Source organism: Petaurus breviceps, unplaced genomic scaffold, assembly GCF_028583685.1.
Source record: "Petaurus breviceps papuanus isolate PSGF00001 unplaced genomic scaffold, PetGlider_PUasm1.0 191, whole genome shotgun sequence".
Classification (NCBI taxonomy): domain Eukaryota; kingdom Metazoa; phylum Chordata; class Mammalia; order Diprotodontia; family Petauridae; genus Petaurus; species Petaurus breviceps.
Genome location: NW_027185811.1, coordinates 1,559,982 through 1,581,954, shown reverse-complemented (window position 1 = coordinate 1,581,954; position 21,973 = coordinate 1,559,982). Strand labels below are relative to the sequence as shown.

The following is a 21,973-nucleotide window of genomic DNA, read 5'->3' as shown; positions in this document are numbered from 1 at the left end:
TTGCCAAACCCTAACGCTATATTATGTCCACCATTGTAGTTATCTGCTAACATTCACGTGCTGCTGAACAGAATTAAAGGAGTACTAAACCAGATTGACTAGATATACCACAAATTCGTTATCTAAATTAAACTGGGTACTAATTGCAAGAAGGTAATCCATTTACTCCAGCCTAAATAATTCCCTACTTAAGTCCATACAGTGACTGTTCAAAGACTTTTTTCTCCTTCATGATCCACCATGATTCCCTCTTCTCACCTTTTTTCCCCTCTCAAAACCCCTAGACATTCTTCCTCATTCTCCTTTCTTGTACTCTCTGGTCATGACACCAGAGACTCTTTTTAAGAGAGAACCACTCTTCATGAGCCCATGATTTCATCCTTTCCTGTCTTCTCCAGGAGATTGTCCATAGTCATCCCCACCATCTCTAATTTTCAGTCACTCCTCATGTACTGATTCTCGCTGCCTTTGAATAAACCTGAGTCTTCCCATCCTTTAAAAAAAAAATCGGAATTTTACTAGATCATTCCCTTTATCAGCCAAACTCCTAGAAAAAGCTGTCAGCTCTCAGTTTATCTGTTCATTTGCTTTTCAGCCTTTGTGTTCTGGCTTCTGAACTCAATTTAAACTGTTTTCTACAGAGTTAACAATAATGCCGAATCTAATGGTCTTTTTTTCAGTTTTCATTCTTCTTGACTTCCCTGTAGTAGTTGACACTATTTAGCATCATTGCCTCTTAGCTGCTCTCTTCTGGGATTCTTAGGGCATTGCTCCTTCCTGGTTTTACCTTTCTAATCACCCCTTCTGAGTCTTCTCTTCAGCCATCATCCATGTCACATCTAACTCTCACTGCACCCCAGAGTTCTTCCCTGAAGCTGCTTTCTTTCTCCCTTACTCTTTCTCGGTCACTTCATCAACTGCTCTGAGTTTATCACATTAATCCAGACCACTTAAAGATCTATATATCTAGCCCCAATTTCTTGTCTAGGCCTCAGTTCCGTATCACCAATGGCCTGTTAGACAGTGTGGATATTTTCCCAAGTTGTTAACTTAAGATTCTCCAGTTTTTCTTGTGTGAATGAACCTTTGGAGGACAAAACCCTGAAGCAAATTTTGTCCTGTGTTCTGTGGCCTCTTACATACAAATGAATCAGCTATTCAGTCAGGGTACTGAAGCAATAGCTGCCTTTCGCTTCAAACAAACCAACTGCCAGAGTTTACCCATATAGATAGATAAATAGATAGACATACACATACATATGCACGCACGTACGCACACACACACACACACACACACCACACAAGCAAACAAATAGAATATAAACTCCTTGAGAGCAGCTTTTCTTTGAACCCCTAACCCCTGGCACATTGTTGTCCATTCATTTCATTCTTGTATGACTCTTTGTGACCCCATTTGGGGTTTTCTTGGCAAAGATACTGGAGTGTTTGCCATTTCCTTCTCCAGCTCATTTTACACATGATGAAATTGAGGCAAACAGTAAATGACTAGCCCAGGATCACACAGCTAATAAGTGTCTGAGACCAGATTTGAACTCAGGAAGATGAGCACTCTGTCTACTGTACCACCCAGCTGCGTCATTTCATAGAAAATGAACACACCCAAGGCAGCTAGGTGGCACAGTGAATAAAGCACCGGCTCTAGAGTCAGGAGGACCTGAGTTCAAATCCGACCTCAGACACTTAACACACACACACACACACACAAACTAGTCGTGTGACCTTGGGCAAGTCACTAAACCCGAAAAGCAGGAAGGAAAAGAAAATGAACATACCCAAAGAATAAAACATCTAAATAAAGTACCACCTGAGAATGGTAAAGGTTATTACAGTAAACTTTAAAACACCATCTGTTTTCATTTGTTGCAGTGGAATTTTGTGGCATCTTATAGTGCTTGAAATAGATAGATTATTGTAGCAGCAAGCACCCCAGCGTCCTCAGGGTTTGCAGCTACCACAGGTTCTTGGATCTGCTTTGTTAAAGGAAAGCAACTCAAAATGGGTTAACAAGCTTACTTTAATCAGTCAGACATATATCGTTTACCTTGTTCAGGAGAAAAGGTCAGCACCCCGAACCTCAAAGTATACAGGCATAATTATCAAGACAGAAACATCAAGTAGACAGATTTCCAAACTGTCCAACCATTACATCCATACCCAGTCAACATCTGGGTTTCCACATTCTGGGTTTTTCAAAGCTGGGGGACTCTCAACAACGGCTTCCCAGAATTCAGATCAAATCACAGAACACTTCTCAAAGTGAGTCCCAAAACAAAGCTACACATCAGGGCTTATATAGCCTTCTCCTGGCTCAGAGAATGTAACAACCTTTTGTACCCACTGGCCAATCAAAAAGTATCAACTGAAAAACAAGTCTCCCACCCCAGTCTCCAGGTGCACTTTAGCCTAGGGGCAGGGAAGATCCTTAAATTTGCATTTCCATTACAACTATCTGGGGCCTATTATACTGCAATTTCATTATAATGGTATTTACTCTACCAAGGTCTAACCTATTAGTCATCTATTATACTTCAAGGGTCCTAGTATAGTGTCTTGTACATAGGAGGTACTCAGTAAATGGATGATTGAATTCGTTGTGGGGATACCAATTAGGAGGGTACCATTCCCTCAAGTTATTATGCTTTTCTCCCAACAAGTACTTTGCACTGCTCTAATCTAAGTCTTGGATGACTGTACACTTTCTCTATTCCTCCCAACTTTCTAAACCATCTTCCGTTGGAAATAAACCTTTTGAATTCTCATGCTATCCTTTTGAAGATCTCCCTGATAGAGAATCATTCACTTCTTTCCCTTCCCAAGGATATTGCAACTCTCCCTTTCACAAAGTTTTCCATAGTTACTCCTAGTTGAGAGGTTCAGACCAGGCAGTATGGCTTGGTTCATTGGTAGATGATTATACCTCACCACAGGGTACTCACAGCTGAGCTGCCGCTATGACCTCTGTAGTGAATGAGTGCCTTTTCATTGAGTCAGCTTGTTGAGTAACCTGACAGTGAATCCAATCTTTGTTCACTGTTTCTTAGATCCTGCCTGGGGTCAAAGTGGTCATTGTTAATCCAGAAACCAAAGGGCCTGTTGGAGATTCTCATCTTGGAGAGGTATGTATAAATTCATTCTTTTATTTGGAAAAAGAGCCCAGACATCAGACTCTTTTGAGGTCATAACCTAGCACCAGTGAAACTATAGTCTGAATTAGTCTCCAGTTTGTAGTAAAGTTCTGACCTTTCCCTGTGCCCAGGTAGCTAACTATTGTAAGGGCATTTTGCTAGATACTGACTTGTTAAGGGCCATAGCACTGAGTGTTGGTGAATAATGCTTGATGGTGAAAAAACAACAACATTTCCATCGCTTTCTTTTCTTCCAAGGTAGCATAGCCACAGTAATGTATCCTAGTGGGAAGATTCCAGGCTGGGTATGGAAAGGCTTGAGTCTTGGCTTTGCTGCTCACTGATTACAAGTTCTGTATGCAAAACAGTCAGTTGATAGCACTAGGGGGTTTTAGGATCATCTAATTGAGTTAACAGGATTGTGCGTCCTTTGTGGGAAGCTGACTTGTATGCCTCTCTGCATTATAGGTTTGGGTGAACAGCCCTCACACAGCCAGTGGCTACTACACCATCTATGATAATGAAACTCTTCAAGCTGATCATTTCAACACTCGACTCAGTTTTGGGGACGCTGCTCAGACACTCTGGGCTAGGACAGGATACCTTGGGTTTGTTCGTCGAACTGAGCTCACAGCCGCCACCGGAGGTATGCATCTGATACACTCTTTTTCTTTGCTTAGATTTCGGTTGTGGAATTTACCTTTCCCTTAGCCTAGGATGCTGTTTTGCTTCAGGAAATTTATTGACTTCTTTCAATGGTCATTGAATATGTAAATAAAGTGATATTAATTTACAGATAGCATTGTACCCCTTAAGAGAGTGTCCAGAAAGCAAGAGGCCTGAGTCATGGTTCCATATGAGAAAATGTTAATATTTCTGAGGAGGGAGGCAAGGATACTTGTGTCAGGGCACAGACACAGCTAAGGGTTCCCAGTCCATAAAAGGGTTAATTCCCAAATTCCAAGCCAGCTCCTTGAGATTTGGGGGATGTTCTGTGTTCATGTGGCCTTCATGAGGCTGAAATATTCACTAAGAATTCAAATCCCTTGCAATTGAAACTCATTTCTGTAGTGTTACCAGTCAATCAGCAAGAATGTCTTAAGCATCTACTGTGTACAGGCTTAGATTGCATTGCAACAGGGTCTAGGAATGTCAGTGACATACAGTCCCTGCCTTCAAGAAACATATCATTCTTCAATTCTGTCTTGTCGGTATCCCACTAGCAAGGGGACTTGTCCTACTTGACAGTTAAGTGGTGATTGCTTCCAGCTATGATTTAGACTGGAGGGCCCCTGAGGTCCCTTCTGACTCTCAGATTTTGTCATTTTGAGTATAGATGGCAGTTGTATTACACAATGTGGCATGATAGTGGCATCTTCTTGCCATCTAAGACCTTGGCTACTACTCTCGCCATCTTTTACCCCTTTTATTGTTGTGGACTAAATATAGACCCTTCTGTGATTGTCATTAAAAAAAGTCACCAAAGGGGAAGCCAGGTAGTGCAGTGAGTAAGAGCTCCAGCCCCAGAGTTGGGAGACCTGGGATCAGTTCTGGCCTCCAATACTTGGCACCCACACAAAAATAATAATAACTGGCCATGTAACCTTGAGCAAGTTACTTAACCACAATAGCTTTAAAAAAAAAAAAGTCACCTTTCAGAACCCTCATGTTGACCACATTACTTATATTCCCTAAGCCTTCAGATGGCTTCATTGACCACTAGGAAAGAGCCATAGGGTCCTAGATTTAGAGCTGTAAGAGACTGTAGAGGTCATTTAACCTAATTCTCATATTTTATACAGAAGAGAAATCGATAGCTAGAAGGTTAGGATCACACAGGTAGTGAGTAGCAGAGTCAAGATTTGAACCCAGGTCCTCCACCTGCAAATGCTGCACTCTTTCCAGTATACTACACTGACTCTAATTGATCCTAAACCTCAGAAACACTTAATAGGATAATCCATCCTACTTAACTCTTTTAATCATCTGCCTTGTCCTGTTCATGCCCCCATTCCTATTACACTAACACCCCTGTTTTTCTTTTATTCCTGTCTGTTGCTTGTAGCATCCATTAGAACCACCTGTCCATCCAGCAAACGCCATTATTTAACCTTCTAACCCACTTCACTAAAATCACTTAATTTCAGAGATCAGATTCAAATTTCCATCCATTCTGTTGTCTACCTGAAAAAGAATTGTCTGTGAAGCATTTCCGAAAACTCAGCCCCTGCTTGGAGGGCTCCAATAAGAGGAAACCTACTTCTTTCACCCAGTGCTTCTAGTTTCACCACATGGATCCAAGCAAAACAAATCTAATTATTCTTCCACATGCTAGTCCTTCTGACACTTAAAGACAGCTCGCCTACCCCACACCATCCCTGCCCCCTTCCAAGTATCCTCTTCTCCAGGCTAGACATCCTCAGGTACTTCTACCAGTCCTCAAAAGGCATGTTCTTGAAGCTCTTCTCCATCCTGATTGTCCTTCACTACTAAACATTGTCCATCTTAACAATGCCCTTCCTGAAATACAGTTCTGAGAACTACTAAACATAATTCTCCAGACATAATCTGATCCCCATATAATACAACAGGACTATCACTTCATCATTTTTGGATTCTTTTCTCAGCTTAACCTAAGATCTCAACTTTCTTAGTTGCATTATCATACTGTTTATTCACTGAGCATATAGTCCACTAAAATTCTCATATCCTTTTCAGACCAACTTGTCTAGTCACATTTCATCCATCTGATATGTACAGAATTTGTTTTTTTAATCTAAGTTTAAGATTTTACATTTATTCCTATTGAATTTTGCTTAGATTCAGTTCAGTTATCTAGCTTATCAGATCTTTTTGGACCATGACTTTTATCCCAAACATTTAGTCTTACAGACATACCATTTAAGCCTTTATCCAAATCTTTGATAGAAATCATAGTTGAAAGGGGCCTTAGAGTCCTTCATTTTACCAATGTAGAAACTGAGGCACAAAGATATAAAGTTACTTACCCAAGGTCACATCAGTAGTTAGTATCAAAGGTGAGAATCCTTTGACTATAAAGTCAGTAGTCGGAGCGGCCAGGTGGCACAGTGAGTAAGAGCGCCGGCCCCAGCATCGGGAGACCCAGGATCGGTTCCAGCCTCAGATACTTGGCACCCATACAAAATAACTGGCTGTGTAACCTTGAGCAAGCTACTTAACCCCAATTGCTTTTAAAAAAAAATAAAGTCAGTAGTCTTTCTACCACACCATGCTGCCTCCTTTTGAATAGCACAGAGCCAAGCACAGATACCTTGGTCACTTTCCTGAAGACCTTCCAAGTTGACATAGAACTATTGATTAATTATTTGGGGTCTGGCTTTCTTTTTTCCCTTCAAAGAAGCCTTCTCTTACAAGGTGAAAGTAAGTGTTAGATTCAGAAGCCCAATGGAAAAATAGCTTCCATCTCCTATACATAGGTTGTGTATTGGCATAACTTTTTCTTTATAGTACTTTTTTGGCAGTGTAGTGGTCTGTGTTGTTTGGACAAGAATTCGGGATCATTGTGTGCAAGGACCTTATACGTGATCTTTTTTCTTCAGTCTAGATGTCTTAGAGAGGCTTGAGTAGGCTAATAATGCATATCTCCTGTTTCTCATCTTTTAGAGCGTCATGATGCACTATATGTAGTAGGAGCCCTGGATGAAACTCTAGAGCTAAGAGGATTACGTTACCACCCGACTGATATAGAGACCTCAGTCTCTCGGACACACCGGAGCATTGCTGAATGGTAAATTTCCCCAAGAAGAGAATCATTGTTCTAAACCCCCTGCTCCCCACTGCTACCATGTTTCTATCCTAGGTTTAACATATCCAGTTAGTTAACGCTCAGTAATTAAGTACTCACTGCTTGTAAAACTCTTCCAGTAACAAAAAGAAAGAATAAACTCATACTACCTGTCTACCTTTAGAAAATGTGCAGATTTGGGAGAAACACAGCATACATATATGCTGTACAAATTCAATTCAGTTGGACAAGACAGGTCATCTGACTCTTTTTCTCCTCCTGAGCTTTCTCAACCCACATTCATCCTGTTTCTATCACCATGTCTGCCAAAATGAGATTGCCTTAGGAATCTCTGCCCTGTAGCATTTTACAACCAAAAAGCTTGCTTTAAAGGAGTCTATAGTTTGAACTAAGACTGGGAAAGAGGAACTTGTGATTTGTAGTTAGCAGTCAAACCCCACTCCTAACTCCCAGTTAAAAACTAAACTTCAGTTTCCAGAAAGAGAAACCCAACCCTAAAAGATTACACTACTCGATTTTTACTCAACCTGTATTTCAAGGGGGGAAAAGGGGGTTTGTCCACTAAGATTGGAAAGATGAACTTGACCCTTAAAAAGAGTCCTATAATCCTGTGATTATTTTATTCTTTTTTTTTTTTGCCTTTTGGAGGGCAGTTGGGGTTAAGTAACTTGCCCAAGGTTACATGGCTAGTTTTTTTGTGTGGGTGTTAAGTGTCTGAGGCTGGAACCAAACTCGGGTCCTCCTGACTCTGGGGCCGGCACTTTACTCACTGCTCCAACTAACCGCCCCAGATTATTTTATTCTTATCTGCTACTAAATAATAAAGTCTTTTCAATCTATTCATTCACTAAATCTATAGGTAAGGCAGACTTAAAAGAATATCTATGTTAGTCTGGCTTAGTTGTTAGGGCTAGCTTTTCCTAAAGAAATAAAAATAAATCAAAGTAATACTAACTGATTTAAAGGGTATTCCTTTTAGGAGTATGGTCATAGGGAATCAGATTGAACTACTCCATCCAGGAGCAGAGTTGATTTTTTTTCATGGTTTTAGAACTAGAAGTGGAGGGAATTGATTAGTCTGTGAAGGTGGTAGACAGGGAAGAGGAAGGAATGAAGTGAATCCTGGTGGCAGGGCTGCCCTGAAAGAGAGAGTTATTCAGGAATGGTCATCACCAGTCATAGAGTGCAGTCCAGGAAAAAAGTTTCTTTATGGCAGAAGTTCTTCATCAGAGATTCTTAAGTTTGAAAAAAAAAAAATTTTGGTAACCATATTTTAATATAATTGGTTTATTTTGTAAGCCTTTATGTCTTTATTTTAATGCATTTAAAAATATTATTCTGAGGAAGGGGTCCATAGGCTTCATCAGAATGCCGAGGGAGACATTTAAAAAAAGGTTAAGTGCCCTTCCTCTCATCTCTTGTGGGAGCGGCAAGGCTATGAAGAAGGTGTCTGTAGAAACTACAATACGACATTGTGGTTGTGGCTGTTTTTTGTGATCTCCATTGAGAAAGTGTCATCCACATTTTCTGTCAGGCCAGGCAGTCTGTAATGTAGTTTCACAGTATCAGTTCTGTTTCTCTAATTGTATCTTCACCCAAATTCTGGCTCCCATATTTCCATGCTTTATTTATTTTATTTCCGTGAAAAATAGATTTCCATATGGGTATTTGCTTTCTTGATCTAATGCACTACCCCTTCCATTATATCTTTTCTTTTGAATTAGGTAGGCCCTCTTTCAACCTCTATTTTTTAATTGTGTGTCAGTGTGATATAGTAGATAGAGCTCTGGACTTAGAAGTAGGAGACCTGTTGTAAGTCTTAGCTCTGTCATTATCCACCAGTGTGATCTTCACCCACTTAATTAACCTTGGCCTTAGTTTCTGTGAATGTAAAACCAGAATAAAAATAGATTGTATGCTTCACAGTCTTATTTTGAGGATCATACAAGAATGTATGTAAAGTGCTTTCTAATCCTTAAAAAACTATATCATGTAAAAAATTTTGTGTTCCATCTCAGTAAGTTTCATTGATACTTATGAGTTTATATTTATCTCTTTTGTTAAAATTTAAAAGTCACTCTTTATTGTCCATACTATGTAAATTTTTATATAGATTTCTGAGTTTATAAGTATAGGTTACAATCTTTTCCCCTATTGTTTTCCCCTAAGAATTACTAGATACATCTTCACACTTCTTTTTTTCTTTTTCTTCTTGCTTTTTGGAGGGGAAAGGGCAGGGCAATTGGGGTTAAGTGACTTGCCGAAGGTCACACCGCTACTAAGTGTTAAATGTCTGCGGTCAGATTTGAACTCAGGTCCTCTATTCACTGCCTCAGTTGTTCTTTTTTCTATATCATTCCTGTTTGTCTTTATAGAATGTGGGTTTATAGTTTTTTTGTGGACATTTTTCTCCTCCACAACCTCTAAATTTTATTTTCAAGCCCTTGTGATCAGATCATTAAGTCTTCTACCAAGTATATTTTCTCCAACCCTTATAAGTTGCACACTTTCTCAGGGAGCTGAGACTTTGGTATTATAAACCCTGGTTTAGAAAACTAAATTCCATTTTTCTGTTCCATTTATGCAGCCAGTAAAATTTTCACTTCCTGCCTTTCCCTTTCTCTTTCAAAGTCATAACAGTCAACTGGGGAAAAACCCATAAAACCACTGTTCCCAAGTTTTTTTTATTTTCCTACATAGGATTTCGCAGCTCTTAGAGATACGGTCCATGCTTCTGTTGGTTATATTATTCATTGCCATGTTAATCATAGATAGATAGAGTTTGGTAGGTTTGATTAGTAAATCAAAAAAAGCATTTATTAAGTACCTACTTTGTGACAGCCACTGTGCTAGTAAAAAGACACAGGGTGATAATATCCTTTATCTGTGTGTGTGTGTGTGTGTGTGTGTGTACATACCAGTAATCACAAAGTATTTGAAATAAAGATAGAGAAAGGGAAAGCACCGACAATGGAAGGGGGTGGGGTGAGATGACAGGCGCATTTGGGGAAACAGTTGACTTTGACAGGGAGAAGAAGAGCCGCGTGCATATAAGAAATTGCTAGGATAAAGGAGATGGGTGGGTGATGATTTCAAGGGGTTTTGAGATGAAGAGGTTGAGAGAGCTGATGGTAAGTGGCTTCAGTATTTTTAATAAAGCAGGAAGCAAAGTCTTTAGTAGTTGAAAGGGTTGAAGACACACTGGAAGGGGTGGAAGGCTTAAAGAGAGAAGACAAAATCCAGAACAAAGACTGTGTTGAGTGAAATAGTGACTTTGAGCAAGATATACCCTCAGGATGATTTCCTGACAGATCACTTAGATCCTATTTATTTTCTCTATCATGTACATTTTGGGGATTGCAGATTCCCCAGGGTCGGCAAATATAGGAGATTGCCTTCATTTGTGAATGATCAAAATTTAATTATGTACATTTATGGTCCTTCAGGACCATAAAAGCAAAAGGCCTGAAACTGGGCCACTTTTGCCATCCTAGAAAATTAAAGGCTGGGAACAAGTGTTGTTTTTCAGTTACGTCCAGCTCTTCATGACTTAATTTGGGGTTTTCTTGACAGAAATACTAGAATGGTGTGCCATTTTCTTCTCCAGCTGTTTACAGATGAGGAACTGAGGCAAACAGGGTTAAGTGACTTGACCAGGGTCCCAGCTAGTAAGTGTCTTGAGGATTTGAACTCAGGTCCTCCTGACTAGCACCAGTATTCTATCCACTGAACCATTTAGCTGCCCCCTTGTCCCTTAATGCCAGCGTTTTAAATGGCTACCAATATTTATTGTTAAAAGAAAGACTTGGTTGCAGATTCCCCAGGGTCGGCAAATATAGGAGATTGCCTTCATTTGTAAATGATCAAAATTTCATTATGTACATTCAACAAATGGCAATGTTTAGATTAGACACCAAACTAAACAGTAGAATAAGGGTTCCTGTCTTGTTGAGGTCCTCTCTTCAGACAATATTCACCAATATCAAGGAGAGTGGGAGAGCTGTTCAGGAGTTAGCATGTGAGCATGTCAGCATGAAAGGCTTAGCAGAATCACCTGGCAGATCAGCTAAATGCTCTAATTTTTGGAGCCGATCGTTTATTCTCTCCTTAGCTAGACTAGAACAGCAGTGAACAGAATGAGAATTAAACCAGACAAGAGCTGCATTTTCAGCTCCTTGAACTTGGCAGTATTTTTAACATTAGCGCTGGCATCTCGATAGCACTGTAATGTTGGCCGATCAGTTTACATTCATCATCTCATTTGAGCTTCATTGTAACCCTGTGAGATAAGAACTGTTCTACAGGTAAAGAAGCAGAGGCTGCCCAGAGTGGCATCCCAGATAGTATCTCTGAGCCCAGCTCTTTCTGGCTCCAAGTTCAGCCCTCTTTCCTTGAGACTCTATTGCCTCTGTTTATTCCTTTTGCTTTAGTAGGTTATGTAGAGGTAATAGAAGAAAAAGATGTTCTGAGATTCCCAGTAACAAAGATTTTCACAACCTTACTCAGTAATCCTTTTACCTCCAATTCAAAGTGAGGTTTAGCTGCAATAAGCTTAAAAAGAGAGAATTTTTTTCTTTTAAAAAATGGGTTTTTTTTACATTAGTCTGAACTCATAAATAAAACAAACATGTATATTTCAAAGAGCAGAAAAAGGGGGTTGTATATAAAATTGCTAATCTCATTACAACTTGTTTTCTTTAAAATACATACTCAACAGCAGATTAATCCAAAGCTATCCATGTCTATGTAACATTCTAAAACTCCTGACCTCTTACAGCCATTTTGTTGACTCTCTTCTATCATCAAAGTCAATTGCAAGTGTTCAACTGTTAATACTCATCCGTAATGAAATTTCGCATATTTCATCTCAGAAAATGTCTTTTCACACAGCTAGGTACTGCCAAATACTGCCAGTCAGTCCTTGAGCATGTGATTTTAATTGAGCATTTTCATCATATGTAAGGCATTTGTAAAATTCTCCGAGATACTTCTCTTGACATTTTTGCCTTTTAGCATGTCATTATATTGCAGATAATTCCAATTAGATGTTAGTTACCGCAGTTAAGTGGATTTTGAAATATGGAAATATCTTTTACATTTGCTTCAAGATCCAAAAAGATACTGTTGGAGCTGTAGTTTAAACTCTGAAAATCTCTTTGTAGCAAATTTGTGCAGGAATATAGATTCCAGTTAATATTGTAACTTTGGACAGCACAGGAAGTATGTAAAGTAGCTTGACATTGCTTATGATTCAAACCATGTTTGTGTTCAGTAGTTTTTCAGTCATGTCTGACTCTTCATGTCCCCATTTGGGCTTTTCTTGGCAAAGATACTAGAGTGGTTTGCCATTTCTTTCATCAACTCATTTTACAGGTGAGGACAAACAGGGTTAAGTGATTTGCCCAGGGTCACACAAGTAATAAATATCTGATGCTGCATTTGAACTCAGGAAGATGAGTCTTCCTGACTTCTGGCACTCTACTGCACCACCTACCTGCCATTTCAAGCAATGTTAGTTATCTAACTGACTACTGAAGTAAAGTTTTGCATATAAGTGCTCTTTTGCCTTATAATTTTAGGCTGATTTCATTAAAGAAACATTATTAAGTCTGTAGCAAAAGCTCATTTCCGAAGCCATTCAATGGTAGTGGTTGAGGATGATTCTTTTCTTTCCAAAAAATATGTCAATCTCAGTCCTGAATTCAAAAAATCATAATAAAATTTTTTTTCTCTTCCTGTTTTGACATGATGGGTATGCACTGGTAATAAAAACAAAATAAAATATCAACACATTACAGTATGATGCAGCAAATACCACAATTTGTAGTGCACCAAGAAGCAACATGAAGCTGTAAGAGCTCTTTTAGTCTTTTTTGCAACCACTAAATTCAAGCCATTGTACTGTTACATTGCCATTCACAATATATAAACAAATGAGTATATTTATGGACACTAAAATTTGAGTTTCCTATAATTTTCACATCACCAATATTATTCTTCTTTTAATTTTTTTCAACCATTTAAAAATGTAAAAACCCATTCTTAGCTCATGAATTGTATTAAAATTAGACAGCAGGCCATATCTGACCATAGTTTGCCAACCTCTGTTCTATTATATGTTCAGCCAGTCCCAGCTGATAGCCCCTCTTTGTAAGAACAAACAAAAAATGTAGCTGTGAATATTGGTGTACTAGAGGGTTCATTCTCACTTTCTTTGACTTCTTTGTAATACAGACCTAATAGTATTGTCACTTGGTCAACGTATGTGCAAAGTTTGATGATTTGGATGCTAGAGTTCCAGATTCCAAGCTATTGGGGGGAAAAAGTTGGATTCTAATAAAGAGGGGGGACTCTTCTCTCCAAAGCATCCTCTCTTTTTAATCTTCAGTACCCAATGATCTAATAACTCCTTTTCTTTGCCTTCAAATATATACCTCTTTTCCATCCTTAAAAAAACAAAACAAAACAGGGCAGCTAGGTGGCACAGTAAGTAGACCACCCCTGGAGTCAGGAGGACCTGAGTTCAAATCCGGCCTCAGATACTTAACACTTACTAGCTGTGTGACCTTGGGTAAGTCACTTAACCCCAGTTGCCCTGCCTTATCCCCCTGCAAAACAAAAACAAACAAAAATTTTTTAAAACAACCTTTAATAGACCTAACTATGCTCTCAAGCTATCATCCTTTTTTTCTCAACCAAATTCCTAGAAGAAGCTTTTTGCACTCATTTGCCTGTACTTCATCTTCTCTCCTCAACCCTTTGCAATCTGGGTTTCAGCTTCATCACTCAGCTAAAAATGTTCTCTCCAACATTACCAGTGATTTCTCAATTGCTGCATCTGAGGATCATTTCTCAGTCCTTAAGTTTCTTGACTTCTCTGTTGTATTTGACACTGTTGACCACCCAGGGTAGGGGGTTATGTGACATTGATCTCTTATTCTTTTATATATGTAGATGTGTTTCTCTGTGTGTGTGTACACACACATATGTATATACTGTCTCTTGATGATCTCATCAGCTCCCATGGACTTAATTATCACTATGCTGATAGTCTCAGATATCTACCAATAGTCTCATTTCTGAACTCCATTTCCATATCATCAACCTCTGTCAGACATTTCAAACTAAATGTCTCACAGGCATCTTGTATTTTATATGTTCAAAACAGGAACCTCTTCTAAATTTCCCAATTTCTGTCAGAGATATCACTATCTTTCTATCACCCAGGTTCACAGCCACAGTGTAATCTTCTACTTATACTTAGAACTCCACTCATGACCCCTAACCTAGTTCAAGGCTTCTTTATGTCTTACTTGAACTTGGCCTTCTGTCTTTTATCCTGAAATATCTCTCTGGTCTGTCTCCCAAAGAACTGCTGAGTAATTTTCTAAATACATAATTCTGACCTACTCAGTAAATTTCAGAGGCACACCCTTACTTTATAGATCAAATCCACACCATTCTTTAGTCTCACATACTGGCGCTGGCCTCTCTTTCTAGTCTTTTTCTCATACTTTATAGTCCAAAAAAATTGGCCTTCTTGCCATGCCTTAAACACAGCACTACATCTCTGTGCGTGTGAATGGGTGTCCCCGTCCCTAAGAACACACTTCTTCCTTGTTTCCACCTCTTGGAGTCTCTAGTTTCCTCCAAGTCTCAGCCACAGCACCACCTTCTACGTAAGTTCCCTCCTGATCCCTCTCAATGCTAGTGCCTTTCCCTCAAAATCATTTTGTATCTATTTTGCACATATATTGTATATACCTGTGTATGCCCAGCTTGTCCCTCCTAACTAGATCTAAATTCCTTGATGGCAAGTACAGTTTCATTGTCCTCTGTATTCCCAGCACTTACCACAGTGCCTAGCACACAGTAGATGTTTCATAAATGCTTGTTCATTGAGCTGAGTGGCTCCTCTAGAATTAAGTCTTTATATAGAGAGAGCTTTGTTAGGAAATATTTTGACCACTAAAGCATCACAGGTTCCTAGTCAAGCACCAATATGAGCCGAGCATGCATCCTACAACTCATCCCTGCTTCCTTTCTTTGTCATGTTATCAGTGCCTGTGTTAATTCAGTATCATTGAAATTTCAGTGCTGTGTTCACATGGACCAACTTGCTTGTGGTGGTTGTGGAGCTGTGTGGCTGTGAGCAAGAAGCCCTGGACCTGGTGCCTTTGGTGACTAACGTGGTCTTGGAAGAGCATTACCTCATTGTTGGAGTTGTGGTCGTGGTAGACCCTGGTGTCATCCCCATCAATTCCAGGGGAGAGAAGCAGCGGATGCACCTGCGGGACAGCTTTCTGGCGGATCAGTTAGACCCCATCTACGTGGCCTATAACATGTGATTATGCATTGTGGGCATGCAGCCAGTTCCTCGGAACCATGAAAGCCAAAGGCCTGAGACTGGGTCACTATTGCCATCTTTAAAAAAGCTAAAAACAAGTACTAATACTTGCTGTAAAATGATTTGAGGTGGATATTTTATTTCCTTCATCTCATCCTACGGGATTCTTCAGTCATGTGAGAAACAGGAAAGGGAAATTCATTTGGTAGCAAATGAAAGGAAGAAAAGTTAATTGGGGTGACCTTTAACATTGACAGTGTAAGCAGCACGTTACTAAAGCCTTTGCTAAATGGGTGTTACATTTTTTCATCTGTTGTACATACTTGTATTTTTATCTAATGCTGTTTTAGAATTTTGCAAAGGGATTTATTAACATAAAGGAAATAGTCCAAGTTCCACAGTTCTCCATCATATACTGTATTTTGCAATTATACTGTAGCTAGTGCTTTGGGGCTTTGTTAACAGGGGGTTATACAGAATACTTACAGTCATGCTATAAGCAAATCGGCTGACTCATTAAATCTAAGAATAACATCATACATACATACACACATGCACACGTCTAAAATTTAAAGGTTTTTTGCCTATATTTTTAAACTGTAAATAATAGTATGCATAATTCAGTGCAAAAAAAAAAAGCAAAACCATGGCTTGTATAACTACAGCCACCAAAGTAGAAACATTTAGAGATTGTAACTTTAAGATTCTTAACATTTAATTGGTTAGATAACTAAGAAATGTTAAGTTGTATGCAGGTTTCCATTGCACACTGTACTGTGACTTTGCTGGCTGGCATGTTTTATAAGATCAAGCTGCCTGTGTTTGTATTTAAAGCCCATTTCCCTTTAGAGTGAACTTAATTTTTAAGCATTAATCTTCTTTCTTCTGCAAGTTGACCAATTAAAAGTCTCACTTTACGAAACAAAATACCCAAAACACCAAGAAAAGTTCAAGATGACTTTATCCTGGGGAGATACCACTCCCTACTATCCCCAGTTTTGAAATTGTGCTTTTGAATTTGATTAATTGGGTATCAGAACTTCCTAAAGTCAGCAAATTTACTCTTACCCAGACCTGTCGCTCCTTTGTAGTGAAGCTTCTATTTACAATTTCTACATACAGTTTCTCTTTTAAAACTGGAAACTTCCTTCTGATTTTCCACTCCATGGGAGCCAGTATGGGGGGAGGGTAGTTTATCAGGTGGAAACTATGCATACATGGTTGGCGGGGGGGGGGGGATAGTTGAGAAGGGGGTGACATAAGTAGCCAATGTATTGCAACAAATTCAATGTTGGCCAACTCCTTTGAATGCGATCATAGCCAGCCTTAGAAAAATACTCATAAGGGAACCCTGTTTTATGCAAAACACACTGTTTTGGACTAACTGTGGTGCCCAGGCCTAGCAGACTAAAAGACAGAGCCAAATTTGCCTCTGGCTCAGTTTCCTTTTTTGGTCTGATCCTTCATGTATTCAAACATAGTTGGATTCTATTATTTTTTTCTTACAGAAATATTTTTTAAAATTAAAAAAAAAGAACCACCAAACCCTCAAAGTGAATAAGACTTTAGAATGGTTCTCTCGGATCCATCTAGTCTATTGTGTAAATACTTACTTACTCTATTTTAATAATGCATATTATTTACCCCAGTGTAACATCATGTAAACTAAGTATGTTTTTAAACAATTTTTAAGACTTGTATTTACCCTGAAAATAAGGTTTATAATGCAGAGACAGACCCTTCTCTATTGCAGTGCTGTCGAGTGCTGCATAAATACAGTCCTACGACTTGAAGCCACTTTATTACCACCCTTTTCATTGTCCTCATTTCTTTTCTTCTCATTCTCCAACAAGGGCAGGCCCGAAAACATTTTCCAGTTGCAGATCTGTTTTTTAATATTTTAAGTAAATTAAATTTGTGATGTGAGAGGCTCTGGCATGTGTAGGAAAAGCATAACTATCAAGACAAATGTGAAACCTCTATGCGTACCGATAAATGGTTTAATTTTCAGGTACCATAGCTTGCTAATGTTTGGCAAGATTTAAAAGATACATACATATACATAAATATATATGTATATGTGTGTATACACAAACATGTGCATATACATACACACATGCGTGCATGCATACATACATATGTATGTATACACATCAGAGATTCATTCTGGACAAAGCAGAGGGCCATGACAACTGCCTTTCTCTGTAGTCTTCCCAATTCTGAAGAAAAAAAATATATATATATATATAAAATAGTATAAATCATATCTGCAAAAGTTAGAAAGGAGACATGTAGACTCACCCTTTCACAGAAGATAGTCCATTTATGAGCAAAAGAGTACTGGCAACTTTGAGGGCTGATTAGTCAGCTTTTGAATTGGATAGACTTTGTATTTCTTCAGGTCTGTAGCTTCTCTTTAACAATCCTGCTCCCGCTTTTGTGGCCATTTCACTGCTTTTGATCAATGTCTGCATTATTCTATGACTATCCCTTCTAGTCATAGAATTAGGAAATCACATAGCTGGAAGGGACCTGGGAGATGATCTGCTCCAACCTCATGCCCGTTAGATGAACCCTCTGTACAACATCTGCATAGAGGGCTCATCCAACCTCTGCCTAAAACCTCCAGCGATGAGGAACTTACTACCTCATGAGGCACCCTGTTCCATTTTTGTACGGCTCTAATTTTTAAACAAGTCTTCCATAGATTGATCTGCCTCCCTGTAGCTTCCTGGGGCTTTCTTCCCTTCGGGTAGCTAAACCCTTAGGGCATAGGAGCCCCAAGCCTTTGTTAAAAGAGGGTTCTTCTGGAACTGAGCAGAATAAGTCTGGTCTCTTACACACATCCCTTCAGATACTTGAAGACAGCTGTCATTAGATTCAATTCAACTCATGTTTATGTTAATTAAGCACCTATTATGTATAGAGCACTTTGTGTCTCTAAATCTTCTCTTTTTCAGGCTGTGTCCCTAGTTCTTTAAACCATTTCTTAGATGATTGGATTTCAAGTCTTACATTCAATTGGATACAGTCCAGCTTATTAAATTCCTCCTAAAAGTTGGTGTAACTGAGAGTTTTCAAGAGCAGGAAAATTTTCCTCTTCTGATATTCTCTTACTCTTGCAGTTAGGATAATATCCTATAGTGTCAGTTGATTTTGTGGAGGGATTTGCTTATAAGCTTTTATTATGTGTACAGACCCCTTTGGCAGTCTGATGAAGCCCATGGACCTTTTCTCAGAATCATGTTTATAAATACATTTTTAAAAATTACATAGGACTGCAAGGGAAACTAATTATATTTAAATACAGTTATCAAAATGCATTTTCAAGTTACTGGACCTTAGGTTAAGAGCCCCTGCTCTAAAAGCTATTATGGCAATTCATTTTCCTCAGTGGTATTTGTGTGTATACATACATATATGATGTATGCATATATACATGCTTATATATATATTTACTTTTTAAAAGTCATATACTGCACATAGCCTTAGCAGGTCTCTAGGAAACATTGCCTGTGTTCCTTTGCAAAAGGAATGTATGTGAAAATGGAGAAGAAAATTAGTATTTTCATTCACTAAATGAATGAGTTTTCATCTCAGTTCAAAGAGATCCGTTCATCAAATTGAGATGTTATTGTTAAAACTGCAAAATAAGGCAATAAAGGCAGCTTCTTTGGAAGAGTTCGTGGAGATGAAGAACATTTACAGGGAGCTAAATAACTTTAGTGTCTATATCCTTGTGAACACTAAAGCTCTGGAGTTCAGTGACTAGCATAGCATGATTGGCATTAATAATGCTTCTTGCTGCTCAGTGGGCTATTTTCTCCCTAATACAAGTCCTTCCTTCCCTCATATCCTTAGAAAGTTGCTTTGCTTCTGGTTATCAGGGACCATAGCCTTCCTACTAGTTATCACTTTAGGATAGCCCTTGGGAAAATTTGGCACGGTGCTTGGCTCAAACAAAGCCCCTAAGACCCTAGCATTTGTGTTATGGTATTTGCCCTAGGCATGGTGCTGGATCTCTTGGCCAAATAAACCACTTTCGTTAGGAATCCAGGAATCTTTCAGACTAAACCAAGGAGGAGTCATGCTAACCTCACCTTCTTGCTCTCAAGCTCCAGAATGATCTATGCCTTAGCATTGTTTTTGTTGTCTGCTGTAATGTACTGGTAGCAAGAGAAATTGGAGCATGAAGCTACAATGCTCTTAGAACACGAACGAGTCTTTTCCTTTAGCATTTTGTGACCTTCCTGATTTAGTCTGATGTAGATGGGCCATGTTATTTGTCCAGAGGATGAGACTGTAAAGATATGAGAATAATTTTTTTAGTCCTAAATGCAGTTTTTGTTTACTTTCTGTCAAATATTTACCAGTGTCAAATTCAAACTATAATACTATGTAATTATGTATAAAGTTTTTTTTTATTTATTTGAAATTAGACTAGATATACATTTTTTTAAATTTAACATCTGGCTGGACAGTGTTCTATTAATTCATTGAATGTGTTTCCTTTGTCTTGTGTTAATAAATATTGATGCCTGTTTGTTTATGGAATCACTTCATTGGGTGGGAGGGTTGTCTGGGTAGAGTCTGGTACATTCATTCTCAAGTGGCAACAAAATCTCCCAGCTGTTTCCTGAAAATCACAAGTAAGGCAAGAAATTATGATAGTAGTACCTTTTATTTGTAAAGCTATAAGTCTGCAAAGTACCAAACATATTTATTTGTGGTCCTTACAACATTCCTGGAAGGGAGGTAGTACCAGTATTATTGCCATCCCTATTTTACTGTGGAATTTAGATTAGATTGCTGAAGTGATTAGCCCAAGGCCACTGGTAACAGAAATAAGGCTTGAGCCAAGGCCTTCTGACTACAACCAAGTGATTTGAAGAGACCTGGGCATAAAGATCCCAAAACTGTTAAAAAGAAGAGTGGACAAAGAAAGCAAAAAAAAAAAAAAAAGTATTTTGAAACAGGTAATCTCATGCTAGTTCATGAGAGGGGAACAGTTTTTTTTGCTATTTTTAAAAAAGTATTTATTTTTAACATTCTTTTAAAATTTTGGGGTCAAATTCTCTCCCTCCCTCCAACCCTCCACCACCCTGTGAAAGGGCAAACAACATGATATCTATTATACATAAATCATGCAAAATGTATTTCCATATTAGTCATGTTACCAAAAAAAATAGTGAGAAAATTATGCTTCAGTGATTAAATATGTATTATATATATACATATATATATATACATATATATATATATATCAACTTGGTCACTGTCTCAGGGAAGGGGAGTGGAGGGGAGAAAATTTGGAACTCAAAATTTGTTTAAAATGAATGTTAAAAATGGTCTTTTTTTAAAAAGCACTCAACTCAGTTTTCTCTGAAGGCAGATAGCATTTTTCATCATGAATTCTTCAGGATTGTCTTGGATCATTGTGTTGGTCAGAGTAGCTGAGTCTTTCACAGTTAATCATCATTACAATATTGCTGTTACTATGTACAATGATCTGGTTCTATGCGTTTCATTTTGCATCAGTCCACATAGGTCTTCCCATGTTTTTTTCTGAAACTATCCTCCTCGGCACAATAGCATTCCATCAAAATCACATATCACACACAGTTTGTTTAGCTATTGCCAAATTGATGGACATCCCCTCAATTTCCAATTCTTTGCCACTGAAAATATTTTTGTACATGTAGTTTTTTTTTTTTTTAAAGCAATCGGGGTTAAGTAACTTGCTCAAGGTTACACGGCCAGTTATTTCTGGGTATGGTGCTGAGTATCTGAGCCCGGATTTGATCCCCAGGTCATCCCAACACTGGAGCTGGTGCTCTTACTCACTGAGCCACCTGGCCGCCCCTAAGCAATTGGGGTTAAGTAACTTGCCCAAGGTTACATGGCCAGGTGTTTCTGGGTGGGTGCTAAGTGTCTGAGCCCGGGATTCGATCTCCAGGTCTTCTCAACACGAGCCGGTGCTCTGCTACCTGGCCGCCCCAGTTCTTTTTTCTTTGATCTCTTTGGGGTACAGACCTAATAGTAGTGGTATCACTTGGTCAAAAAGCAGAGTTTTATAGCCCTTTTGGCAGAGTTCCAAATTGTTTTCCAGAATGGTTGGACCAATTCACAACTACACCAATAGTTTGTTAGTGTACCTATTTTCCCACAAAGAAAGGGGAACTGATGACCTACTTTCCCACTCACATTAATAACACACCTAATTTTACTTCTGCCTTCTAATTACATTTCTAATAGTATCTGCTGGATTTCTGTTTCCCTAAATGAGCTCATTTTGTCTGTTATTTCCTGGTTTCAAAAAGGAAAATCATGGTGAGAGCCATAGAATCTACCCTCTTCCCTCTACCCACCAAAAAAATTAACTTTCTATCCTGTGAGTGTAATAAAGAAATGCCACTTCTCATTGTGGCTTTGGAAAAAATCACTTAACCTAAGCCTTCTTTTTCAGTCTGTAAAATAAGCATTTTCATTTGAAAGAAGGGAGATTTGATCATGTTTTGAAAACATCAAAGTATCTGTTTAAGATTTTTCAGGAACTAATTTGTGGGGGAGGAGGGGTTGCTTATATTTTTCATCTTTGTTCTCTTAACTTCATTTGTGCTTCTATCAGAGGATGCTGGGAGTAAAGCAAAAACCTCTAACATTTTTTAACATTAATAGCTTCATCAAAGATTT

The 21,973-nt window shown here is 38.6% G+C and overlaps 1 protein-coding gene across 2 annotated transcripts in view; it reads left to right on the top strand.

The window, feature by feature from the left end:
- The window catches only part of DIP2B (disco interacting protein 2 homolog B), a 201,471-nt gene extending 181,648 nt beyond the window's left edge, over positions 1-19,823 (top strand). For both annotated transcript variants that reach the window (XM_069092563.1, XM_069092562.1), the window contains 4 exons: positions 3,063-3,137; positions 3,615-3,792; positions 6,792-6,915; positions 15,029-19,823. In XM_069092563.1, coding sequence (XP_068948664.1) covers positions 3,063-3,137; positions 3,615-3,792; positions 6,792-6,915; positions 15,029-15,281 — 630 coding nt within the window. In that variant the 3' untranslated portion in view covers positions 15,282-19,823. The remainder of the gene's footprint in view (positions 1-3,062; positions 3,138-3,614; positions 3,793-6,791; positions 6,916-15,028) is intronic.
- Positions 19,824-21,973: the final 2,150 nt, after the last annotated feature.